Here is a 26,031-nt window from a genome sequence, read left to right on the forward strand (position 1 = left end):
TCACTATTTTCTTCATTCAATAAAAGCATCAATGAATACCAATAAATTTGAAATTACTGTTAACCTCTCTAGTTAAGGGATACAAATCACACTTCTTCACTTGACTGGTGTCCGAAAGAAACACATTACAAACGGAAAGGCATTTGTGTTTGTAGGACTATGATTGCTGCAACACACAGTAATACAGTTACTAAATAAAAATAAAAAAAAGTTATCATGTGTATCGTCATAACGATAGTACCACAAATTATCGTGATAAAACTTAACCTTTAAAATCCATATCGCCCACCCCTAAGTCCAAGAGGTATGAATACTTTTGCAAGGCGTTGCGTGGTCACTCTGTCAAGACGCAGTTTGAGTGAGTGTGTGGAAGTGGGAGAGAGAGTGCAGGGAGAGTTGTGTAATCTGTCCAAGCGTCAGTTTTATAATAAGGATCCGCAAAAAGTTGTAGATTGAACTGGATCAGCACAGAAAGAAAGAGAGACAGAGAAATAGAGAGAGAGAGAGAGAGAGAGAGAGAGAGAGAGAGAGAGAGAGAGAGAGAGAGAGAGAGAGAGAGAGAGCTCAACCCTTCCCACTCGGTAGAAATCACGGGGAGTGACTGTGACAGAGGGAAGGGGACAGAAAGTCTGAGAGCAGAAGAAACCCTGACTGGAACTTCATCACATGTCCTCCAGGACCGAACCGGACCTTTAATCTGGACACCCAGTCGTAACCTGTGGGTCAGAAGAGAGACCGCTGGAGTATGCAGTTCGGTTCCCTGTTCAGGTAAAACTTGGACTTCTCCAGCTGCTGCTGCTGCTGCTCTCTCCGACACATGTTTGCATCCTTTAAAGCTGTTCGCGGTGAAGGTGTTTTCAAAACTTTTATATTCTGGCTTTTGGTTTTACGCACGACGTCTACGTGTTGCGCACAGGGCGCAGAGTCGCGTTGGTCTTTACCCACAGGCGCGTACTTTTCAGGCAGGAGCTCCCTGTTTCTCCTCAGGGCGGATTTTTTATTTCCTGAGGTTTCCCCGTGATGTAAATCTCTCTCTCTCTCTCTCTCTCTCTCTCTCTCTCTCTCTCTCTCTCTCTCTCTCTCTCTCTCTNTCTCTCTCTCTCTCTCTCTCTCTCTCTCTCTCTCTCTCTCTCTCTCTCTCTCTCTCTCTCTCTCTCTCTCTCTCTCTCTCTCTGTCTCTCTCTCTGCTCGGGGTTTATTCTACAATGTGCCACTGTAGCGGCCGTGCGGGGAAACGTGGAGCCCGGTAGGGGGTCGTTACTTCGGCCTGAGCGGCTCTGTTGTGTGGCTGCCGGGCTCAGTGCGGGACCTCTGTGTGAGTTTTTTTTTTCCGGGGGTAATTGTGTGGTGTGGGGAAGTTTCCAGAGACCGCGGCGGTGCACCACAGTGGGAAGAAAGGACCGATTACTTTGCCTACATGTGGCTTGCGGACTGCTGATTGCGGCCATGGTTCGGCTCTCCCTCGCTTGGTGAGCGCTGCAGAGTCTATCTAAACCCAGTTGTTTGGGGTTCAGTTTCTGACTACCGTCCAGTTCCTCTGCCTGCACTGCACTTGTCTCGATGTTTTGGAGCTTGTTAAATCATTATAGGTTGCCTTCTAACTGAAACAAGTGCATGTATGTGAAATTATCCTACTTTTATAGCAAAATTAAAAGCCGTAAAGCTGTTTTTGTCACTCATACCCTGATATTTGAGCCCATATGAAGTTGCAGTGCCTTGCAAAAGTATTCATAACTCCAGTAGAAATGTAGCAGCTCTGCAGAGGCATCGCTGGTAAAGTTATAGAGAAATCAGGGTTTGTTTAAGAAACAATATTCCGAGCTTTGAACAGCTGATGTAATCAAAATTCCCATTGTGAGACAAGGTGGTGGCAGTATCATACTGTGAAGATGTTTTTCTTCAGCAGGTAAGGGTGGCTGAGTTACAAATGGAGCTATAAATCCTGGACGGAGTAAAACCTGTGAGAGGCTGAAAAAGACTGTAGACTGGGGCAACGTAAAGCTGCAATGGGAATGCTTAGAACATTATTCAAGTAGTAGAGTGGCCCAGTCAAAGCCCAGACATAAATCTAATTGAGAATCTGGGGCAAGACTTGCTCAAATGATGTCTGTGTCTAATGATGCAAAAATTAGAAGCATAACATTCAAGTGTAAACATACCCAGACATGGCCTTCCACCTAAACTGACGGGCTGGTAAGGAGAGAATTAATCAGAGAAGTAGAGATCCGCAACTCCGTCCTGGAGGAGCTGCAGAGATCCACAGCTCAGGTGGGAGAGTCTGTTAGTAAAGCAATGATCAGTCCCTCCAGAAAGTTATGTGATCACAACTATAAATGCAATTTTCCCCTCATCATTCACAAGTTTTGCACGGACTTCCAGTTTTCACCAGTCATCGCAGCTTTTCTGCAAATTTGACGAAACGTTGTAACATTTTCTGTATTTCTTTCTTTTCTGACTAATCACTGCAGCCCAGTTAAATCTTGACCAGTTGCCTTAATTCAGCTTCCTGTTTCACATTTTTGTTGATTTGCAAAAGCCGTTTTGAGATATTCTGCACAATTTGTGTGTTTTTCTTCTGCGCTTTGACGTCTCCTCATCTCCTTTATTTATATTATGGGTGCTATTTCAAGGAGGTATTTAAAAGTGTTATTTGCACTTTAGATATTAACTGTTTAAATCCTCATTTCAGGGCGTTTCTGTGCAGCTATGTAAAAAATGTTTTGCAATACCATCTTATTGCAAAAATAAACCAGAAACATTTATAAACCACATGTTTATAAATGCTGCAAAATCTGTAATTTTAGGCCGCAGCAATCACAAGTCCAATTTGCAATTTGCCACGAACCTTTTGAACCTAAATGCAAACTCTTGTGTTTACATGGTGAAGCATGGTGATGGTGGCATCATGGTGCGGAGTGTGCTTTCCTTCGGCAGGAACAGGGAAGCTTGTTTGAGTTTCTTCCATGTCACTAATACGATCTACTTCATGCTGATCTGTCACAAGGGATGAGGATACTTTTGCAAGGCGCTGTAACCCTCCAGAAAGATTAAAAACCTTACTGCTCAAGATGAATTTTACAGACTGATTGCACCACTGAGCTATGAGTGTGGTTGCTGAGAGTGTGTGTGTATGTGTGCGTGTGTGTTTGTTCAACCACATCCTCAGGGTGTGTGCAGTCCGTGGGAGAGGCATTCCAAAGAAAAACTTGCTTGCTGTTTAAACTCCGTTTGTTTGTTAACGCCTCCTTGGATTTCCCAGATTGATGTCGGGATGTTTGCCCGTGATCTTCCAGAGGGGGAAAAAGAAACTCTTGTCCACCTCTCTCCCAGCCCGCTCGCCACCTGGAGAGGGAAACAAAGTGGCATAATTGGTTTCCACAGTAAACACAGGTCACTGGAACATGCGATAGGGCGTTCAATCTACACAAACGTGCTGAGGGGGGAATAAAGAAAGCTTCTGTGGGCTTCACCGTGATTTCACGTTTATGTCATGGAACGACTCTGGGCCTCATGAAGGTCCTTATTCAGCCTGCTGTTGTTTTAAATCCTGTGCATGTCTGCCTCGCCTCTCACCCTCTCTTTCTCCCCCAGGCTCTGCGTGCTGTGGGGCTTTGTGGTGGTCACGGCCTCACTGACCATCAGTTCTGCCAAGAGGAAGGTGAGTCATTAGATCATCCAGTCGGGTCAGCAAAAAGAAGAAGAAAAAAAAAAAGCTTTGTCACAACAGTGGGGTGAAAAAGGGTCAGGAGTCAAAGGACAGGTTCAGACTTTTCCAGTGGGCTTAAAGTATAATTCCAAAAACACTGAGAAAACAAGAGTATAATATTAAAAAATGTAACCAAAAAGGTTTCATTTGCAGTAATCTAGCGCCTTTAAATGCACGTCTTTATAGGTTATGGTGACTTTAGGAGGATATTGTGACACACAGAGAGAGTTTCAAGGTAAAATGAACATTTAAAGTAATTTGAGCTGTTAGGGAAGCAATGGAAACTGTAAAACATGATTGTAACTGGATTTGGGGAGCATGCAAACTCCAGCCTGCCTTGTTTTGAGTCGAAGTGACCATCCTGTTCATTCGTAAGTTTATTATGCATAAATGACTTCCTTCTCCATACCCAGCTTTATTCCTTCATAATAATAATCATTTGAAAATCTAAGTAGCACTTTCAGTGCTTCACAAAATAATTTTTACCCCTTCAATGTTTCTGTTACTTTAAATCCACAATCCAAAGCATTTTTTATTGGAATTTTTTTATGTGCAGAAAGCAGAAAGCCGTGCATAATTGAGAGTGAAAAGAAACAGGCACATTGTGTCTTTTTCTCTGCAATTAAAAGTGTTGTGTTGATTTGCAAATAAGGTCAATAGGCCTTCACCAGAGCCTAAAAACGTTGTTCTTTCTTCTTTGGAAAACATCTCAAGCTGACTGGACGGAGAGCACCAGTGATTTTCAAGTCTTGCCAAATTAGAGCTGGGTCTTTACTTTGACTGGACCATAAATACGCTTTGGTCTAAACCGAAGCGTATCTCTGTCTGCCCGTACATCCAAGGGTGTTGTCCCGCTGGAAGGAGAAACAAAAGTTTCAGTTTTGGTTTCATTTGAACAGAGCGCCTTCTTCCATAAATTTACTGCAAACAAGACTGATCCATGTGGATTAGATGATTTGTTAATGGATTGAGCAGTGCTCTAGACTCTTTAGTTGCTCCGACCATTAGTTGTGCTGCTTTTCATGTATGTGTATCAAAATAAAAGTCAATGCCACACTTTTTTAGATTTTTATTTGGAAAGAAAATGTAAAAACCAAATCTCATTTTTTGTCTACTTCATAATCATACAACGTTGTTTCGGTCTGTCATGATAAAGTTTGTGGTTGTAATATAACAGATATTGTGAAAGTTCAAAAAGTTTTAACACTTTTGTAACGTATATATTTTAGTTGTTTTATTTAGTTTTTCTTTGTGACAAGCTGAGTAAATGAAAATATTAATTTAAAGAGTTGCCGTTTGCTTCCTCGTAATCGATGGTGCATAAATCAGCTGAACTGAAACAAATTGAATTAAATTTCCTCATATTAAAGCAGCGTTTGTACACATTGGATAGACAGAATAAATTTTTTTTAGCTTACTTATCCCATTTAAGGTCACTTTAAAGGTTTTTCACCAATATCTGCACATATTTCTAGTTTCAACTTTGCTTAGTCTCCCTCCACCAGATCCCTGCACACCTGCAGCCGCATCTGTAAAGTTAAAATTACATTTTCTCAACCGAGAAGAAGAAAGTCGGCAGGTTTTTAATGCACCAGAGTCCATCAGGTCTGCCTGTACAGTGAGGCAGGAGTTCAACCAGTAGCTCCAGGGGTCAGCGGTGGCTGCTGCAGGGGTCACTGCTCGCGGCTCATTAATACTTCCAGTTATGTGGCAGCTGTGTGTTTGATGGCACTCATTAACGGCAGAGCAGCACACAGCAAGCCCACCTCCATCACCCTTTCTCCTTGCTTTTCTCCCAGCCTCCCACCGTTTCCACCTCAGACGGGCGACAGAAACTCTTATTAATGTGGTGGGAAGGAAATTTTTGGCCCTTACACCTGTCCCCCACTCACCCGCCCGCAAACGTTTAAGCGCCGCATGTTTACCTGCATGTTTCCACCCGCATACACGTTCACGTTTAAGCACTTGTAAATAAAAGGCGGGGAGAAGCGGGGCGCAGATTTACGTCTTGGTGCCTGCTGCTCAATGGCAACTTTTGTTCGGCTCACGTGTTTGCCTCGCTGCCAACCAGGGCCAGCAGCTCGGTTATGAAATGAGAGGAGAAACATTTATCTACAGCCACAGAGGAGCACATGAAAGCCACCAGCTGGCTCGCACATACAGGCACTCACACTTACATGTACACAAACACAGCTCCGGGTCGGCCGTGGTGCTGCTGGTCCTGCTGTGGGTGACTTTAGTGAACACAAACTGCTGTGGATTTATCCGACGGCTCTTAAACTGCTGCTGGCAGGTGGCTGAGACGCTTTTAAGCCCAAGTGATGAAGAGTTCAGGATTTACAGTTTGGACTCAGAGGGAGGAAAATCTTGGGACTGTGGATCATCGGTAAACTTTGAAGAGGGTTTTTTTTGCATCTGCTTTTAGGGATTGTGGATTATTTCCTCTTAAATAGTGCCAAAGTACTTTCATTTTTAGTACTTTTTAAGGTTGAATTTAAGGCTGCCGTCTGCTGAAAAGCAAGGCACTTTGAAAATGAGGTTTTCTCCTATGTAATTCTAACCTCTACCGATACTCTGTTTTATAACCTTTTTAAAAAGAGCAGCTGGTTTTAAATTGTTTCTTTAGTCGTGTTGTTGTTGTTGTTGTTGTACTACATGTGAAAAACCTCAAATTAAATTTACTCATTGAGCACAATTAACAAGGGTTGATGAACCAATGGAAAAACCAACAAAAAGCAAAATTAAACAATTAAGAACATTGCTGAAAAAACAAAAATGTGGTTAAATTAATGTATGAGTAACGGGTTTGAACTACAAAAAAGGTTTTATGTGTAATATTTGAATATAAATTCATACCACACTCTTCAGATTTTCGATGAACAATAAAAAAATAAATGCATTATTTTACCTTTTGCAGTCATTTGACATTTTATTTAGGCTTTTTGCTTAAAAAAATCCTGGTAAAATATGTTGAACCTTCTTTTTAAGTTCCTTTTATGTTTAAGTTGCACCATAAGAAGACGTGAATAAGTTCAAATACTTATCTTGACATCACACTTTTGTGAACTTTGTAATTGACAGCCGTCTTGGCAGGCAGTTGCTATGGAGTTGTTATGACAACAACAGAGTTACAAGCTTAGAACTAGCTCTTGCCTCGTTGCTAAGCTATAAACAATTGACAGTACAACTACTACTGGATTACAATTTTTGAGTAGTTTACAAATTTCTGTGTAGTACTAAGATAAATATCAGTGATATTTACTGAAGTACTTCCTGCCGAACTCGCAAAATTGGCTTAACTAATGTAGCTTTTATCTGCAAGCTAAGATGGACGTTCAGTGTATGTTACTTACTCTGCCAGTTACCAGAACCTTGTTGTTCACACAAAATGTTTGTACATCTTTTACAAAGCCATTTAAACACCGAATGCATGAGTCAATAGATTTCAGACAGTAAAGCTCCTCTGTTCACTAGGCAGTTAACTTTATGGTAGTAGGAGATTGGAGGCGGCTTGTTTGGCATATTTTTCCGAGTCTATCCCGGCAGCAGCGATTTTGTTCATGTATCTTTCACATTGGTCAAGAGTGTCCACATATTTTCGTTTTGTTGGTCTGGAAGCCGCTATGCGACGCGCATCAACTTGCCTACTAAAATGGCACGGATCACGTCTGGTTCAGACTTGTGGGGACTATTAAATATTTCTGCACAGCATTGCTTTCTGAATTCATCATAAAGTGACGAGATTCAGTAGATGTGCTACATGACTGAAAGGTCGAGCAGATTTAACTGGTTTTAAGATGTAAGACATTCATCAAAATTTGATGTTTCGTTGTGTTTTCGTCTCTCAGGGGGCAGGTCGACGGTCCAGGCAGGTTTTTGAGGCGGAGCCAGTTGACGGCGTGTGGTCTGTGTGGGGGGAGTGGTCAGAATGCTCTCAAACCTGCGGAGTGGGTGTGTCCCACCGGACCAGGAAGTGCTTACCCCCTCCTCCACGTCCGCAGACCGCTCCTCTCTCCTTCGCTCCACCAAACTGGGCGGGTTATTATCCCGGGAGTGTCAGAGGACCTGCTATATCACCTGGAAACCCTTACTATCCCTCTCGTTACCCAGGGCAACACCCGTCTTATCACTCCCCATCAGTCTCCAGGAGTCATAACCCCGGATTGCCGCTATATAGAAACACAGGAGGAGAAGGGCCTCCCGTTCAAAGCAATCAGTCGCCGCCCTTTTATCATCCTGAAGTGTCCCCCTCTGGTCAAGAGTCTGCTTATCGACCCCCCTATCACATGAACTCACAGCGGTACAACCAGCAGCCCGCACGCGCCTTCAGGAGGCCGACCAATCCGGGAGCAGCAAGGGCCGGCGGAGGCGGGAATAGGCGCTCCATCCCCACCAGTCGGGAAGGTTCGCCTTCGAGGAGGTGAGTGAGACCGGAGATTTGAAATAATCCAACATTCCTGAAAGCTGTGATTCTCTTTTGTTTTTCCTTCTTTTCTTTTTTCCACCACTTGTGACCTAACTCACCATTACTGATTAGTGTGATGCCTGTAAGCAGAAATAAGGTCAAAGGGTGAAAAGAACGCCCTGAAGCAAATGAACTCTGGAACCTTTGACGGTTTTGCCGAATGAGATTTCAGCAGCTGAAAGACCTTTTATGCTTGTTTTCTGTGACAAACACAAGAAAAACGAGGCTTTGTTTCTCAAGTCTCATGTCAGGACTTTTTAAGATCAGGTGTTTAGTAACAAAATTAAAGTAGAGCTTAGAGCAATTTTGAATCAATGTAGGTCAACCGATTAGCCTGACAGTCATGATTTTGAACTGTAGAAGCCAGAGAAAACCCAAACATCCAAACTTTGTGATTTAAACCCACAACCCGCATCAATACTAACCATGCAACCCTGTGTTTCAGTCATTAACGTAAAACTATAAAGCAGCTCCATCCTCTTGAAAATCAGCAGTTCACTGTTGATGAGCAGGAAATCATTTTGAAGGACAGTTTGGGGTGTTACGTGGTAACTTGTTTTTTATTTGGTAGCTTTTCAATGCTGAAAAAATATGGAGGACTTGATTTTTTATTTTGTTTCCAATTAGACTTTTTTGTAATCTTTGAAAGTGGCTTTGATCAAAATTACTTGAGGTTTTCTAAAGTTTTTTTTAAAAGGTTTGGGCTTTGGGCTACATTTTTAACTCTTTTCCAGTCCAGCAGCTGATGATTTTTTGTTTGTTTAACCTCTTAACTTTGACCTTTGAATATTTTAGACATAAAAGAGTTCTTTAGATCACTTTCTTTTCACTTTCCTAGCTTATTATTAACAAATACTGCAGCTTATGTTGTGATTAGTCAGCTTTAGGAAAGGATAGAGAATACATGTTAATATAATCAGAAGGTTTACTTAAGTTATCAGAATGAAACACATTCTTACACAAAAGATTATGCATTTCAAGTGTGTGTTTCTGTTCATTTTCATTTTTATGGTTAGAAGTTGTTAAGATTTCTGTATTCATAGATATTAATGGAAAGTTGAGTGGAAGGAAAAAGTGTGGTTGGAGAAGTTGAACAATTTTCATTCACTGTAAGCCAGAATTATTAAAAGTAATTGAAAAATATGTTTGAAATATATTAGCATGTCCTTTTATTAATTTTTTTTTTTACTAAATTACTGAAAAAAACTATTAGTTGAAATCAGTGGTGGTTAAACATTTAGTCTGTAAATTAGCAATCTATATATGTATATTCATAAAATACTCTGAAATAGACATTTTCTATACTTACCCTGAAACTTGCAGCAATAATCGTTCCACTGGTTTAGAGGAAATTTTCTGTTTTCTTCAGAGATTCATGGGAAAAGACACTTGCACAAAAAGGAAGTGAGTTTTGCGTAGCTGGCTGTAGCAACAGTGGTTTGTTTGGGACAAACAGTAGCCGCCGCATTGTTCCCAGACAAAGAGAAGATTTGTATCTCATCACAAAATGCAAGATCGAAGTGATCTGTGGGATTAATTTCCCAGGGTGCAGCATGTTGTTGGGGATACACTGAGGTTTCGATTGTTTTCGCAGTGGAGGTTTTTGTAATGCAGGCTGGAGTTGTGCCCATGTCTGCCTCTGGTATCTGCACCGTAATTACATCATTATATCTGGTTTTTATAATTTACACAGGCGCTGCATCGCTCTGCCTTCTCACTACATCCCATTGGTTGCATGTTGTTTATATTCATCTCATCCCATCTAATTGATTTCTCTCTGACTTTGACTTCATAATTTCTTCCTTTTTAAATTTGTCTTGCAGGGCTTCCAGCGTCCGTCCGGGTCAGTTTGGGTACGGAAAGGTTCCCTTCTCCTTGCCCCTGCATCGAACCAACCGCCAAGCTCGGCACACTGCTAACGGCACCGACGAAGCCGCTGGGCTGACCGTCACTAGCGACGACACCCAGGCAGAGGAGCAGGCTGGGAGGGAGACAGACAGAGAGGCAGAGGCAGCAGAGGAGGAGAATGGAGAGCAGAAGATCAGCGAAGCTCCTGAGGAGGAACCCATTCCAACAGGAAGACCACGCCAATACGCGGGCCGGACGTCCCACTCTGAGCACAGGAGGAACAGAGTCCCACCCCAACACTCCGTCTCGCGCTCCTCGTCCTCCCCGGTCCTCATTAACCGCCAGCGTTTTGACTGGAACTCCGTCACCGCTCCTCCTCCTCCTCAGTCTCACCCTCGCTCTCCGGGCAGCTCTCCCCTTTTCACCTCTCCTCTCCACCGCCCTAACCTGGCTCACATGGAGAGGGAACCCCACCTGGGCTTCGGGCCCCAAACCCCACCCACCGGCAGCGTCTTCCCCTTACAGCACCCGCACACGTCTTCCCACCTGGGAGCAGAGGCCGGCAGGCACGGAGGAGGCGACGCTCCTCGGCTGCTCAGGTGCTCGGGGCCGGAGAAGGAGTACCGCAGGTGCTTCTCACAGGTAGGACTCCCTGATTCCTTACAGCTTAAGAAAAGAAACGCTTCTGTGATTTTCTATTCACTGTATTTTTTTTCCTTTATTAAATAAATGTTCTCAAGCTAAATTATGGGCTTTTTCAAACATTTTAATACCAGTGTTGCAATAAAAAAGATAATTTTTAAAAATATTTTCTTTACTCAGTTGCAGTTTTTGATTTGAGCTCTGCAGGCAGTTGCCCAGGGCGGCATGGGCATCAGAAAGGGGGCCCAAAGAGCCAGATAACAGAATATAACTTACATTCAATTCACTTTATTTATATAGTACCAATTCAAAATAATTGCTACTGATTCTTCTTATCAAAATGTACAGAACGCTCAATTAATTATTCAAAGTAAATTAAAACATTTCTACTTAAGGAAACCCAGCAAACTGCATCGAAACGTGTAGCGACAATTGCTTGCGTTGTGTTGTTGACTTTACGGCAATCCCTCATACTGAGCATGCATGCAGCGACAGTGGAGAGAAAAAACCTCCTCTTTAACAGGAAGAACCCTCCAGTAGAACCAGAGTCTGTACAAGTTGGTATTTTACTTGGTTGGGGAGGCAGACAGAAGGAAAGGTTCGCACAGGGTGTCATTCATGTGAGAAACCCCGCTGTGCCAAGAAATGTGAGGACACAAGACAGTAGCCTCAGTCTGGATTATGAGTACAAAACACTGAGTCACTTATAATGATCCAATTTCTCTGTTGTGCATGGAACTGAACTTTATTAACCTGGAGGATTTTCACAGATTTTCATACAGTTTGTTGTCTTTGTTACCATTTCTTAACCGTATTTTGTATGTAGTTTGTACAAATGGCAGCGTTGTCCACAATGTAGGAGATAAATATGTTCAATGTCTAGTTATCTTTGTGTCATTTCATATTTCTGCTTGAAACTGTTTGATTGTTTCTGGGCAGCTGCCTCGCGTTAGAAAAGACCACCAAGATGGAGTATAATATAGAATACGTTGAGACTTTTATTGTCCAGAGAGTGGAAAAATGTGTCTTTGGTTCACACTAAACAACCCATTTAGGACCTGAGCCAGGAAGAGAAGAAATATATCCTCTCTGTTTGACATTTTTTAGGGCCCCCAAAAAGCTGTGGCACAGGTTCAGTACTGATTGTTTACAGATGGAACAAGTGGGATTTCAAAGACAATCAACCCATAGAGAAAAAGGAAACAGTAAGTTATGAGGAACAGTCATTCCTCAGACATCACAACAAGGACATTTTACATGTAAAACAAAATAACTGAGTGGATTCATTTTAGTACCGCATGTTCTCTTAGCTGTATTTCAGAGGCACTTTCTTTGTTTACTGCACTGATTTGAAAGCTGGCTGCTGGTTTTCTGCTGATTACTCTGTATAACAGAGAACAAATCAACTTTCCAACATTTCTCACTCTTTCTATTTCATAAAATGCAGTAAGTTGTTTATTCACATTTTATGAATCTCCATCCGACGGTGATTTTTGTTTTTCCTTTAACAGTCTCTCTCAAAATTGGAAGCAGATTTCTGTCTTTTGGTCTTTTAACTAATTTCTTTGTGTGTGAAATTGTCCAAATTGATGTTGGAACCATCTGTTTCCAACTGAGTAGATGGGAATATATGAGGTGTTATAATCTAATAATGCAGCCTGTAAAAACAGACCAAACTCGTTCTACAGCTCCTGTTTTGTGCTACATGTGTTACTGGAGTGGAAGTCCATCCATCCATCCATCTGTCCGTACCATGTAGATTGTGTTGAGTGATATCAGTTCCTTTCATCAGAGTTTCAAAGCTGTTTAAAACAAACGGTTCCCTTTTAAGTTTCATGAGTTATCCTCCATTAAAGACACAAAATGCAGATAGTGAGACTAAAGATGTTTTAATTGACCAAACTTTCCTTTTCAGCTGGTTCTCTTTCCAAAGTGGCTGAAAAAAACTGTTCACCTCCTTGCCTGTGGTGGCGCTGCACCAACAACCACTGAGGAAAACAACACATAAACCCCAGAAGAAAACACTGACTTCCTTCTTAACAAAATGTAAACAAAAATGTAGTTGCGTCAGATTTGTCAGGTTCTAGGATGTCCCTGGCAAAAGACCACGACAAATTTCTCCCGTTGGCGCTAGACAGGGCGCTAGACTCGTATGTTCGTTTTGGCTTTATTTATCCAGAATGCTTTGCGGTATAGTAGGTTTGTAGGTGGACACAGTTTCTGGTCCACATCAGATTTATTCACATCTCCACCATCGGACAGAATTGTCTGCGCGAACGAACGATTAAAATAGGGCTGAAGTGATCAATCAGATTAATTGTGATGAATCGATTATTGAAATAATCATAAACTTATTTATTAATTGACTAATTGTTGACTAGCATATACAGACTCAAAAATGAAAATGAAAATCTACAGAATGGGCCATTTTTTAAATGCAATTAATCAATTATTAAAATAATAATTAGCTACAGCCCCAGATTAAAGTCTACTTAACAGGGCTGGTTTTGGATTTTTGAAGGTTGTCACTCTAAATAAAGTGTAATAAAGACTAATCTTCTGCATTATAGATGTGCAGGTATCCTACCAGAAAGAGTCACAGGGTCCATATCAGAGGGACAAAAATACCCAGAGCGACATGTGAGTGAGTTATTTTTTCCACTGGCTGCAGATCTGCTTTAAGTGAGAGCGCAAGGAGAGGAGATAACATTGATTTTTAAACACACCGACACACTTTCACAATTTCTCTCTCACGCACCATATCTGCAGCTTTCCCTCATCAAGTGGAAGTAGATACTTGAAGTGGGAGCCAGCTTGGCACTTCAGAGCTCTTCGCTTTTCCCTGCGAAGATTATTTGGCATCCGCTCTTCTCGTCATTTAACCCTGCTCTTGTTCGTTTGGTCTTTCTCTCTGTGTCCTGCCCTGGTCGTCTTGCTTGCCCCCACTTTAAGGCAGATTTAGTGTCTTGGCAGAGTGCGTCCCCCTGTGTGTGCCAGCAGGGCTAATAGCGGTCCTGTGACGGCCGATCCTGACTCATTGGGTTACATATTTACCCTACATTAGCCTCTGCGTTAGCTCCATCTACCCCTGCAGCACAGCTCTTGAGTTTTTATCTCTGTCAAATAGGTTTTAAGTGCTGATTGCAGGACTTCGCCCGGGCTTGTACGTGTTCAATGTCTGTGTGTATGTGTGAGTAATTTAGGGGGTGAGCTAGACCGAAAGTGACACATCCCTTTATCTGTTAGGTGTGTTTGTCATAACATGGCGTGCCTGAGGCCCATCACAAGTATGATTGTGTGTTGGTGTGTTTTTTGTACTGTTGCGTTGGGGAACTAAGAGAGGGACAGAGGAAATGAGAAGGGCAAAAGGTGAACATGTGTGTGTGTTTGAATGAGTCTGAGCGCAGGGTGGTAGAGGAAGTGGTAAAGTTAGGCTGCAGTGAAAGAGAGCTCTGTTTTTAGAAAAGCTGCCCTGGATCTGTTGCAGAATGGATGAAGGGATGAAGAAATGGAGCTGGGGGCTGGTCGGTATGAGTCCTTGGGAGTGTGCGCCTGGGCGAAGAAAAAGTATTTGGTGGGGATTTCATAAGTTACATTAAGGACGGTTGGTGGTGGAATCAGAGAGAGTGGGACGACGAGTTTGTTTTGATGAAAAGACGTGTGTGAAGAGCGTAACTAGAGAAGAAGTTATCGTGTCGGAGGAAGAAAAAGGTGGAACTTGAGAAGATTCTGTCTGGCATATTTAAAAGTGGAGACAGCAGCTTGTAGCCTTTCCCTTCTGGAGCCTTTCACACTGTGTGTTGGTGACTATACGAGCTCCTCCTCATCCTCCCCAGAGTAAATATTTACTCAGAGTCAGTAACAGTAAATGCCTCTGCATGATCGAGCAAACGTTGCGTTCAGGATGACCTAATAAGACGGATACCATCAGGGGCAAACGTGTAACTTTAACCTGCACTACAAAGACATCCTGAAGGTTTACTGGGCTCACTTCTTCATCTTCACCTCATTTTAAGAAAGACAAGGAACTGCAGTGTTTGAACAGATTTCAAGCAGAAAAATAAATGGTGCCTTATCAGGACGAATCACCTTCTCCTGGCCTCTCGTCTCAGTTTTGCCTTTTGAAAGGTTATTTTACATACCCAGCTTTAGAAGTCATCTTTATCCACTTTGTTCTCACAGCTGGTTTGCTTCAAATGTAATGATTTCAGGACTGTGGGATTCTTACTATATTTTCTGACCTATTAGCTAAACCAGCACAAGATGCCTCTTGTCTTCACAGAGGACTATGAGAAACTGCTGCAGAGAATGGCAGATTTATCCACTCAAAGTGGATGTCAAAGCAAATGGAAATGACACAACATTACCAGTGATTCACAGTAAGAGAACTGACAGACAGCCAAGAAACAAAACTGAAGTTATTGTTTTTGGACCAAAAAAGTCAGCACACATCTTTAGCTTCTACGCCTAGAAACGAGCGACCTGGCTGGGTGCAGTGACGGACTCGGACTTGAACCTCCACACACACATAAAGATGATTACAAAGTCAGGCTTCTATCAGCTGAAGAACAGAAAACGAAGTAAATCTGATCAGTAATTTTAAAAATCCTCTTTGGGCCCACAAAATATTTTTCCTGAGTCTTGAGATGTGGAGGTCTTAAGTCCAACACTGTAAAACATTTGAGTCACATTTAGTTGTCTCTACTATCTTCTACTCTTTAACTCAAATAAATTTAGCGAGTTTTAGATTTTGAACCTAAATGCATGAGTTTGTGAAAAATAAACTTACAAAGATGGAGGACAATGTCCTGTTCACACTAAATGTTTTGGAGCAGAGTTTATTGTGATGTTTAATAATATTCATTATCAGATCAGAAATTTAGTTCATGCAATTTGAAGCAGTAATTTAAGTAATTCTAAAGTATACTTATAAAAATAGGTAGTTATTTTAACTTGATAATGTGAGTGAAAATGAGGTAGAAGTGCCGTTTTTTCTTGCATATGAAATAATTATTAAATTGTAGCATTACATTAAAACTCACAGTACAAGATTAATGAGTAACAACTCGTCTCTTGTTGTTAAATCAACTTCATGAACTTTAATTTTTGAGTTAAAGCCAAAACAATTTTCTTGTTGACTTAAACTGCATTTCCAAGGCAGCAGGTGGACTTTCGTTTTCAAGTTAAACCACCTTCAAATGATTCAAGGAGGCTCCAAAATCTCTGTTATATGGCAAAATCACAAGATTTTTTCTGCATCAATTTAGGAAATGTGCATCAACTTGCTAAATTATACTGTAATTTTCCCATAAACATGTATTTTGAGTAGAGGAGAAACAGCAGAGGCGCCGCATGCATGAATAGGGGCAAAAAATACACAAGTAGTGAGGGATTTGTGGGCCTTCGGAGACATGCACAGAGTGGTGGAGGCTGTAGGGGGTAAACCTCCGATCTCGTTAAATGAATGTTCTCTCGCCGTCATCTTGGCTTGAGCTGAACTCGACATGACACCGCCTGGAGGAAAACGAGGTTTTAATAAGGGGAAGGTGAGCATGCTCAGCTGTCAAGGAAGAGGTTCTGTTGGATTCATAACACATCGTTGTGCACTGGAAAGCAACAAAGTAACTGTTTTAACTAAATTGGATTATTTAAAAAAAAATCCTGATAAATGAGATTGAAATCAAATTGATTCTCAGTTTTAGAAGAAATGCTAATATTTTAAAACTAAGAAGTGCATAATGGCAGTTATGATTGCATAATTTGCGCTGAAGTATTCACACGCCTTTAACTTTTTCACCTTGTCTTGCTACAACCACAAATATAATTGATTTTTGTAGATTTTCTTTGATAAACCAACAACAAATAGTGAAGAATTGTGAAGTGAAAGAAAAATACTTTTTTTCTTGTTGTTTCACCAAATAAAAATCAGAAAAATGTGTTGAATTTAAACTTATTTTGCCTTATTTACACTGGTACTCCGAAATAAAATTCAGTGCACAGACTCTGCTGCGTTGTCTTCCTAACTTTCCCCCCCAAACCTTCACATTCAGAAAGCTGCAACCAAATAGCGATTAGAAGTAGACTGAAAACATTAACCAACAATAACTAATGACTTCCTGTTTAACTCATCTACTAATCTACTTTTGCTTCATTTCGAATCCTCCCCTTTGATTTGTGGAGGCTGTTTTGGCTCTAAACGTCCAAAAAGGAAAACTGTAGGCGCTGTTTAGGTCGGATCATAACACAGAAACCAATTTCATGCTGATCGGTTTCTGTGCCAAGGGCTGGGAGCCTCAGAGGAGGCACACTGTTCGTATCTTCTGCCTGTCTTGGGGATAGGATTACACAAACGAGCATAAATCAGGGAAAATTTGGTGTAATTTGGGTCTGGATCTGGATCCCTAATCTTAAAATTGCAAAATAAAGCTCTAGGTTTACGGGAAACACAGCTCTTGGACTGCACCTTTGCTTGTCTCTCTTTTGACTTTAAAGCAGACAGGATTTCTGATCTCACCGTCTCAGTCGAGACCTGCAGAGTTTGTGTTGTAACCAAGCCGGGAGACACACTTTGCGTGTCTTCAGGCCTCCTCAGTGAGAGTCAGGTGATCGCGCCTGATCGCAGTCTGTCATTACACACAGGAAATGTATGATTAGGACTACCAGGCACACTCCTCATAACCAACCATAATGTTGTTTTCATCAGGTGACAAGCAGATGTGTTAGACTCAAACCGCACGCACTGATTTCAAACTTATTGCTGCTTTATTTGCTTTAGTGGTTTAACAAGCAGAGGTAGAGGCGCTTCTCTGAGAAAACCAGGTGCAGCTTGTTCGGTCCGTTTATATGAGCTCCTGTGCGCTTCAGTTTCCCACAAATATTTCTTTCACGTGTCTTGTCATCTGTTTCTGCCTGGTTTGTGTCACCTCTCACCTGTTTTAAAGACTTTCTGCTATATTTCACCATTTAAGACCCAGTGCAACAAGAAAGTTAACCCAATTAGCTCCAAATTATATGTTTTTGTATGTCCCACCTGAAATAAATTAAGCACAGTTAAACAGATAAAACCTATTCAGTGACAGAGACTGGAGAGCCTATAAGATTAAAGAAATGTTTATGGTTTTTGCTTGTTGTTCATTCAGAAAGATAAGATTGCTACAACTTTCACAACTGTAAACATCAGTTATCTTTGAATCTCAACGAATGGAAACAAGTGCAAGGGGAGATTAATCTTGTTGATTTTCTCTTGACTGATGTAAAAATACTCCAGCGGGAGACAGTGTGATTTATCTCTGCTTAATTTGTCAGCCGGGGTGGAGCTCCTGATCTGTCTCCCCATGTTGCTTCTCTGAGCTTCCCTGGGTTTAACATCTGGACCAGGAAGAAAATTCTGGGATTAAAATCACGATTTTATCTCCCTGATGTATAATTTGTTGGGGTTTTGTTTCATAAATTATGGAGTTGATCGTATATTCTGGATAGCTCTTTGGTCAACTGCAAGCTCTTTGTGGTTTTTGCAGTGACAAACTAAATTAAGTAGAGATTGACTGATTTCAACATAGCACATATAAGGCATATAAGTGAGCTTAACATTTATGCAAATAAGATAAATTAATTGGGTGTTGAATATGCATCAACAGGCACAAGTAAATGGAAAATCAACATCTAACGCAGGAAAACTAAATTATTCCAAAGCTTTGGTTGGCCATAGAGAAAAATGTGGCCTAAGTAGCGACGGGACCAAATGTAGGACTTTTATTGGTGATTAAAATCAGCATGCTGATCCAACATTTTTGCATTAAGCAGGAAAATATTTATACACATTTAATATGTAATTTTATTGCATTTTCACAGACTTTCTTCAGCATTTAAAAAGTTCTAGTCTTTTTTCATCTCCTGTGAACAACAGCGACATTTCCTTCCACTTCCTTCCTCTTCTGATTGTTTACGTCGTTGATCGATGTGTCGTTTATCTTCTCAAGAAGTCGGGTCGAGGCTGAAGGCTGGGTGGTTCCTCTGCAGATTACAGACACCGGGCCGCCGGTTCAAGATTAGCCAGACAGAATGTTAAAAACCGAATTTGTATTAAAATATCCTGGATTTTTGTGCTTGCAGGCAGAGATTAGTGCTGTCGCCTGATGATTTATGACTCCAGGGACATGCAGTCAGTTGTTTTGTCTGCAGAAATCCTTGAGGAATGATCAGCCAGCCTTAACCTGTATGTGGTGCCGAGGTGATGTAACCAGATGTGGACGGTTTCGGTTTGTGAAGAACCAAGCAGGGTCACAGCAGCGTGTCCCTGCTTTCCTTCAAAATCCGTCACACTGCTGTCTGTTTTTCTTTTTACTTGGTGTTTGCATTTCACGTCGGAGTGCTGTGTGCCGTCAGGAGCCTTTGTGTTTATATGTGTGCTGCATGTGGGGATATATTTGTGCACCCTAGGCCAGTTATCCCCACCCCCTCTGCTTCACAGGCTGGTGTACATTGCAGACTCCCTGTCAGTAAAATCCATCTTTAACATTCACTCCATCACCAGCTGCTTTCACTTTCCTTTCACCTGCTCTCCGTTGCCCTACACGTTCATTCATTCACCTTCGGTCGCCACAGAAACAGACAGTTTTACACTTTTTACCTCATCTCTTGTTACTTTTGATCTATTCTGCTCTGAGGCTATGAAATACGGCCCCTGTCTGCTGGAATATAGGCTTCTCCCTGCTTCCCAACTGAGCAGCTGATTTCTAGTGGTTTATATTTGTCTAATTTTACCAGAAAACATTCATCAAACTGTCTTCTTGGCCTTTTATAGTATTTGTCTAACTTAAAATGGGAAACAATCTTTGTCTGAGTAAGTTGAAACTTCCTGCTTCTCATAATTTTATTTGTTTGCGTTCTGCTAAGGCTCAATTTGTGATCTTTAAGTTTATTTGGCAATAAACTCAGAGGGTTCTTATAAAGCTTTACCCCAATCAAACCCAATATTTCCAACTTAAGTCTGCTGGAGAGTCGCTACAGTTAAACGTTGTGTCTGAGCTGTTATTATCTGAGATTTATCTTGACATAAACTCCAACTGGGACAGATGTGGAGGAGGTGCAGCCTCCCTCTTCTGCATGTTGTGGATAGTTGAGGGGAAAAATAAAAGTAGGTCTTCCAAATCATTTTTCTTGCCTCGGATATTGAAAAGCAAGATGCTCTGGTTGCACTTGCTGGCGCCATTAAAGGCAATTATATGTGCCTGATACAAACTCAATCTCATTTTGTTCACTGTCTTTTGCAAAAACACAAAATCTTACCAAGTTTTATGGTTTAGTTTCTACTGTAAATATCTTAGGTCTGCCTTATTTCAAATGTACTGACTTAAAAGTAGCTTTTCAGCTAGATGTAATAGCTTGTTTTAAGTCAATAATTCCTTAATATTGATGAAAAAGTACTAGTTATAAGTCTAATAATTTGTCAGTGAGTAGGACAAATATCTGTTCAGTTTTGTCTTATTTCAAAAATACTAATGCAGCTCTGGAAAAAATGAAGAGCCCACTGCACTGAAAACCTCCTGGTTATTCCACCAAATATTGATATCTGAACTCTTCCTGAGTTAAAACATTAACATTGTTGTTTCTAAATGCATTATTTGATGCCTGAAAGCACTGCATCTTTTACCTTATTTTGACCATTTCTCATTTTCTGCTAATAATTACAAAACTTTTGCTTGGAATTTCAGAGACATGTTGTCAGTAGTTCATAAAATAAAAGAACAATGTTCATTTTACTCAAACATACACCTATAAAAAGTAAAATCAGAGAAACTGTTCATTTTAAGTGGTCTCTTAAGAGTTGTATTTGCACTAGAAAGTGGACAAAAATTCTTAGTAAGATTTTATGCTTTTGCCATGTTGATTAGACTTACATTTTTGCTTGGGTCCCTTCCACAAAACCACACCACAATGTAAAAATAAATATAACCAGCTTGTGGTTTCAGTGATATCTTAGAGAGGCGTTCCTGGGTAAATTAAAAAGGTACTTTGCTCACCAATATGCAGGAAGAATCACTGTTTTCTGAGCATCCCCAAAATGTTTGTGGTGCGTTGTGATGTTTCATATCTAGGTTCAGAGTGCAGCCAGGACTAGCAGCAGTAGTATATCATTTATTATGGGATGTTTGTGTACACCCACACACATTGGTCCTCAAACAGTTTGAAACAGAAAGACGGTGCTCCAAATAACGTCTTGCAACACCTGACGGTGATGTTGGTCGCCGAGCAACTAAAATTAGCAATCATTCGTGTAGGGCCATGTTCAAGCTGCTTGTGCACACAGATATGCGTTGAGCTCCCCAAGCTAGAGACAAATGCAAACACCTCCAAATTTCTCAGATAAAATAGGATTATGAAGGAAAAGCACAATCAGCAGATCATGAGGATTATTGTAAACCAAAACAAAAGTGGTCACAGTCTTCATAGCCTTGATGTGATCAACTCAGGTTACGAAAAAAGAAAGACTTTGAATTGGTTTTATTTTGGAAACAGTTTATGGATAAGGGATGTGGGACCAAACCCTGAAGAAAGGTATTCAATACGAAATTCCTGCAGTGGAATATACGATTTTTCGTTGTTTTTTTTTTTAATGGATTTCTGTTCGCAGGTTAAGATTTATTTTTAAAGATAAGTTTACCTAATATAAAAAAAAAAGTACAACATTTCTGGAGCATTTGCGTCATACTCTTACTTTGACAAGCTTCAATAACTCTTTCTGAAGTGCTCAGAGGACATTGTTCGGTGTAGCTATAAATCCAGATCACTTTCTTTAACACTGTGAACCGAAGCGTTTGCTTTGTGGAAGCGTTGCTCGCCTTGAGGGGCCCCGCTATCTGCCTCAGTAAGTACCTTTACCCTGCACCCCACTCCTCTCTGTCTGTTCATGCTCTCCTTAGCATAAATAAAGACCCCCCTCGCCCTTTACTCCCCGCATACATGTCTTTGCAATAACACAGATTCTCCTGCAGTACCATGACACTGAAGTGAGTCTGTTTTTACTCTCCCTCCTTCGTCTCTCCATACTCTCCATTAGCCTCCTGATGTTTTTGCACACCCTAAACTCTCTCGGGGTGGGAGGGGGGTGTCTATTCAAACTATTGCGCTTCTGTCATCATCTGCATGACTGCACACACTTAAGTCTTCTTGCATTCCTTCTTTTCTTTTACATTGATTCTGTGCCTATTGTGGAGGCTGTTTTTGGGGTTTTCAACACGCCGCAGCATTGCACAGCTGCACGCCTGTTTAAGGTTTTTGTTTCTTTATTGTGTTTGCTGCTGCGAGCACTCAAACTTGCCATGAGACGCCATCCAGCATTGAATGTGTCTCTGCGTGTTTATGTCCTGCAGAAATATTTACGAGCATCGCAAACCACATTTACCGCTTGCACCATGGCAGATTTACACGATTCTTTGATACATCAGGTCACGTACGTGCGCTGACCCTGAAGGAACCAGGTCACTTCTGGCTTTAGTCAGACTCGCTTTGTTAACTGAGCTGTAACACATCTTCTGCACAGAAATCAGTTTATTTCTGCAGAATTAGGTTTTCGCAGAACTTTCTATGTAAAGTTTCAGGAGTTCATTTCACAGCTGACGGTATGAGACACATTAGCCACACACAGTATATTCCTCCAGACAAACACTCCTGTGGGAGGGATGAATCCAGCGCGCCGAGTGTCAGCGAGTACACATTCTAGTGTTTTACCCACAAGAGTTTTTTTGGCTACACTTTGTAGCTGGTTCACATGGGAACTGTGGACCCGCTTCGTCTGTGAATGATCATGTATGTAGAGACTCAATAATTCTCTTTCTCTTGTCCCTGCACAACGGATAGCTTAGAAATTTACAGCTGTTTGCGACAGCTGTGTGAGTCAAGAGGTGGGGGGGGGACGAGAAAAAAAGGGAACAAATCAAAGACGGAGAGGGGTTAAACACAAGAAGATTTCATAGTTGACAGAGATTAGAGGTGCAAAGAAATCTGAGATGTTTGTGTGCGGTATGGCAATGCGTGTGTGTCTGTGTTGAAGCCAACGGTCTTGGCTTCCCACGGTACTACCTGAATGTGTCTTCAGTGGTGAAATATTCAAACTTTTCACTTAATACCACATCAAAGTAAGAAAACACAGACTGTGGGAGAACCACAGTGCTGGTTCTGTTGGACCTCAGTGCAGCTTTTGACACTGTTGACCACGACATTTTACTGAATCAACTGGAGAGTTGGGTCGGACTCTCCGGTCCAGTGCTACACTGGTTTGAATCTTACATAAAAAACAGGGATTTCTTTGTTTTGTTCAATCGGAAACTTCTCATCAGAGAGGTCAAAGGTCACATGTGGGGTACCCCAAGGTTCAATCCTAGGACCCCTTCTCTTCAATATTTATATGCTCCCACTGGCTCAGGTTATAACAGGACATAGGATTAGCTACCACAATTATGCGGATGATACACAGCTCTACATCACRATGTCACCAGGTGACTCTGAACCCATCCAATCACTGAATAGATGCTTAGAACAGATCAATGTGTGGATGAGCCAAAACTTTCTCCAGCTGAACAGAAACAAAACTGAAGTTATTATCTTTGGACCTAAAGATAAGCGAACCAGAATCAATGCACAGCTTCAGTTATTACAACTAAAAACCAGCGATCAGGCCCGAAACCTGGGAGTAGTGATGGACTCTGACCTGAACCTTCAGAGCCACATTAAGACAGTCACAAASTCGGCCTTCTATCACCTGAAGAACATCTCCAGAATTAGAGGACTTATGTCTCAGCACGATCTAGAGAAACTCATCCATGCGTTTATCTTTAGTCGCATTGATTACTGCAACAGCGTCTTCACAGGTCTGACTAACAAATCAATCAAACAGCTGCAGCTGATCCAGAATGCTGCTGCTCGCGTTCTTACTAAAACCAGGAAGATAGAGCACATAACACCAGTTTTAAAGTCCCTACACTGGCTCCCTGTAGCTCAGAGAATAGACTTTAAAATATTGTTGTTAGTTTATAAATCACTGAACGGCTTAGCACCACAATACATTAAAGATCTGTTATTGCTGTACCAACCGTCTAGACCCCTCAGGTCTTCTGGTTCTGGTCTGCTCTGCATCTCCAGAACCAGAACCAAACGAGGAGAAGCAGCATTCAGCTTCTATGCACCACAGATCTGGAACAAACTTCCAGAAAACTGTAAAACAGCTTAAACACTGGGTGCCTTTAAATCTCAACTTAAAACCCACCTGTTTAGAGTTGCTTATGGCTAAATTAGGGTTAGAGTCCCGGTTTTTATGTCTTTGATGTTTTTATGTTTTTACCTTTTTAATCTTTTTTTTTCTTCTTTTTTAAAAAATCTCTTTAATGTTTTTATCTTTACTTTTTAATTTCTTTTTATTTCTCTTTCTCACTGTTTCCGTTTTAATGATGTAAAGCCCCCCGGAAAACGTCCCAGTTAAACAACGTTTAACTAAAGTCTTAAAAGGGGTGCAGGTTTTAATGTTTTTATCTTTTTTATCTCTTTCTCTTTCTCACTGTTTATTCAATGTCACATGCTGTTTTTATTTTAATTATGTAAAGCACTTTGAAATGCCTTGCTGCTGAAATGTTCTATACAAATAAAATTTGATTGATTGATTGATTGATTGATTGATTGATTGATTGATTGATTGATTGATTGATTGATTGATTGATTGATTGATTGATTGATTGATAAGCATTTCATATATCGATATTTATCAGTTTTGATAAATATCAGTTGATAAATATCAGTTTTGATCATTTTTTGTTTTAAATATCTGAAATACTACCAAACTGGTGACGTGACTTTCCTATTTTATCCGCAGTTTCCTCTGAAGTTGTTGTGCAAATCTTTTCAGTTCGCTCTGCCCCGATTTTTTATTATTTTAAGTAGTTATGAGGCCCAGTGGTGAAACTGCTGCACAAGATACTCAACAGGCTGTTACTAGGTAACCACAAGTCACTCTGCAAGTCGTTGCTAGGTAGCCAGTGAGCGAGAGAGATAGTCAATGCCACTAGCCTTTCTTTGCTGGCCTTGAGAGCTTGAAATGATTGAACTTTGTTTCGGATGTACTTTCTATTTAAATTGATTACGTGTCTATCAGATTATTGATTTATTGCCCCGCCTTTTCTGCTTTGAAGAAAAATTTACGGCAATTGTTTATGATAAATGTTCTAAGCTACCTTGTGTGGTTTGATTTTTTTTTTTTTTAAAGCTCTAGTGTATTCAGTGTCTCACTGGGCAGACGGGGTTAAACCCAAATTACCATCATGGCGTCATCTTGGTGCAACGACAAACGTGATGCACCATGTCTTGTTCTTGTGGCAAACAGTGATGTTTTTCTATTCCCCAATCAACTGACTGGGTTGTGTTGCACCAGTGGCGCCACTGTAGCCATACCTTACTGTTGTCGTGTGGACCTACAGGAACGGTGCAGTATGGGTCGCTTTTACAAAGGAAACCGGCAAAGTAGCATATGGAACCGCACCAGCCTATGCCGTACCGCTAAGTGGAAACGAGGAATTACAGCCTGGCAGGATTCATGTCAGCCTAATTTTTCAGCTGTTGTTTATGAGCAGGTATCCTGAAAGTCCACGGCTCCACGAGGACTTCTTGAACGAGCGCTGGTTCCTCATGCACACTCGCGCACACGCCTCTGCGCGCGCTCACACAGTCATTCGCTTCCAGCAGATTTATGGGAGCAGCCGTTCCAAGAAAATCTATCACTTCCATATGTTGCGAATGCGCTCGCTGCTGGCCAAAGCAGCATGCAGAGGCTGCATGTGTGTAAAATCATGGCGTGTTTGTGCCTACCTCCAGGGCCTCCAGTTAATTCTCCAGTTTCATTATTAGATGTTTTTTCCTTTGCCACTCGATCCGCTCCACCACGACTTCTCTGGAGACCAGTAGAGAAACGGCCTTTTTCTTTGGTAAGCTACGCATACTGGTTCAGTGTGTGGCTCTAAATTATTTGACTTCCCCCTCCTCTCTGTCTTTGTGTCTTGACCCTCCAGGTGTGCGGAGGAGGTGCGTTGGACTCCAGAGCAGAGCAGTGCACGGCCTTTAACAACCAGGAGTTCATGGGTCGCCTCTACAACTGGGAGCCTTTCACTGAAGGTGAGCGCCGAGTTAACACACTCGCACAGTTGTTAAAGCGTTTCCTTGCTTTAATTCGGTAAGAGGTTTATAGGGAGAATTAACTGGCACCACAAGGGAGAGAGTAAAATGTAAGCTTGAGCGGGTTCAAATTTCTCTCTAATGAATGTAATGAATGTGAGTTGGAAGGCGTCCTCTCATGCCCAGCCCCTCCGGCATCCCCCACTTCTCCACG

The 26,031-nt window shown here is 41.4% G+C and overlaps 1 protein-coding gene across 1 annotated transcript in view; it reads left to right on the forward strand.

Annotated features, from left to right (window-relative positions):
- Positions 1–342: 342 nt before the first annotated feature.
- Positions 343–26,031, forward strand: part of adamtsl4 (ADAMTS-like 4) — a 47,566-nt gene continuing 21,877 nt past the window's right edge. The window contains exons 1-5 of the mRNA XM_008432736.2: positions 343–768; positions 3,592–3,658; positions 7,555–8,126; positions 9,995–10,661; positions 25,715–25,817. Coding sequence (XP_008430958.1) covers positions 746–768; positions 3,592–3,658; positions 7,555–8,126; positions 9,995–10,661; positions 25,715–25,817 — 1,432 coding nt within the window. The 5' untranslated portion in view covers positions 343–745. The remainder of the gene's footprint in view (positions 769–3,591; positions 3,659–7,554; positions 8,127–9,994; positions 10,662–25,714; positions 25,818–26,031) is intronic.

This window comes from Poecilia reticulata, linkage group LG16, assembly GCF_000633615.1.
Source record: "Poecilia reticulata strain Guanapo linkage group LG16, Guppy_female_1.0+MT, whole genome shotgun sequence".
NCBI classification, from domain to species: Eukaryota; Metazoa; Chordata; class Actinopteri; order Cyprinodontiformes; family Poeciliidae; genus Poecilia; species Poecilia reticulata.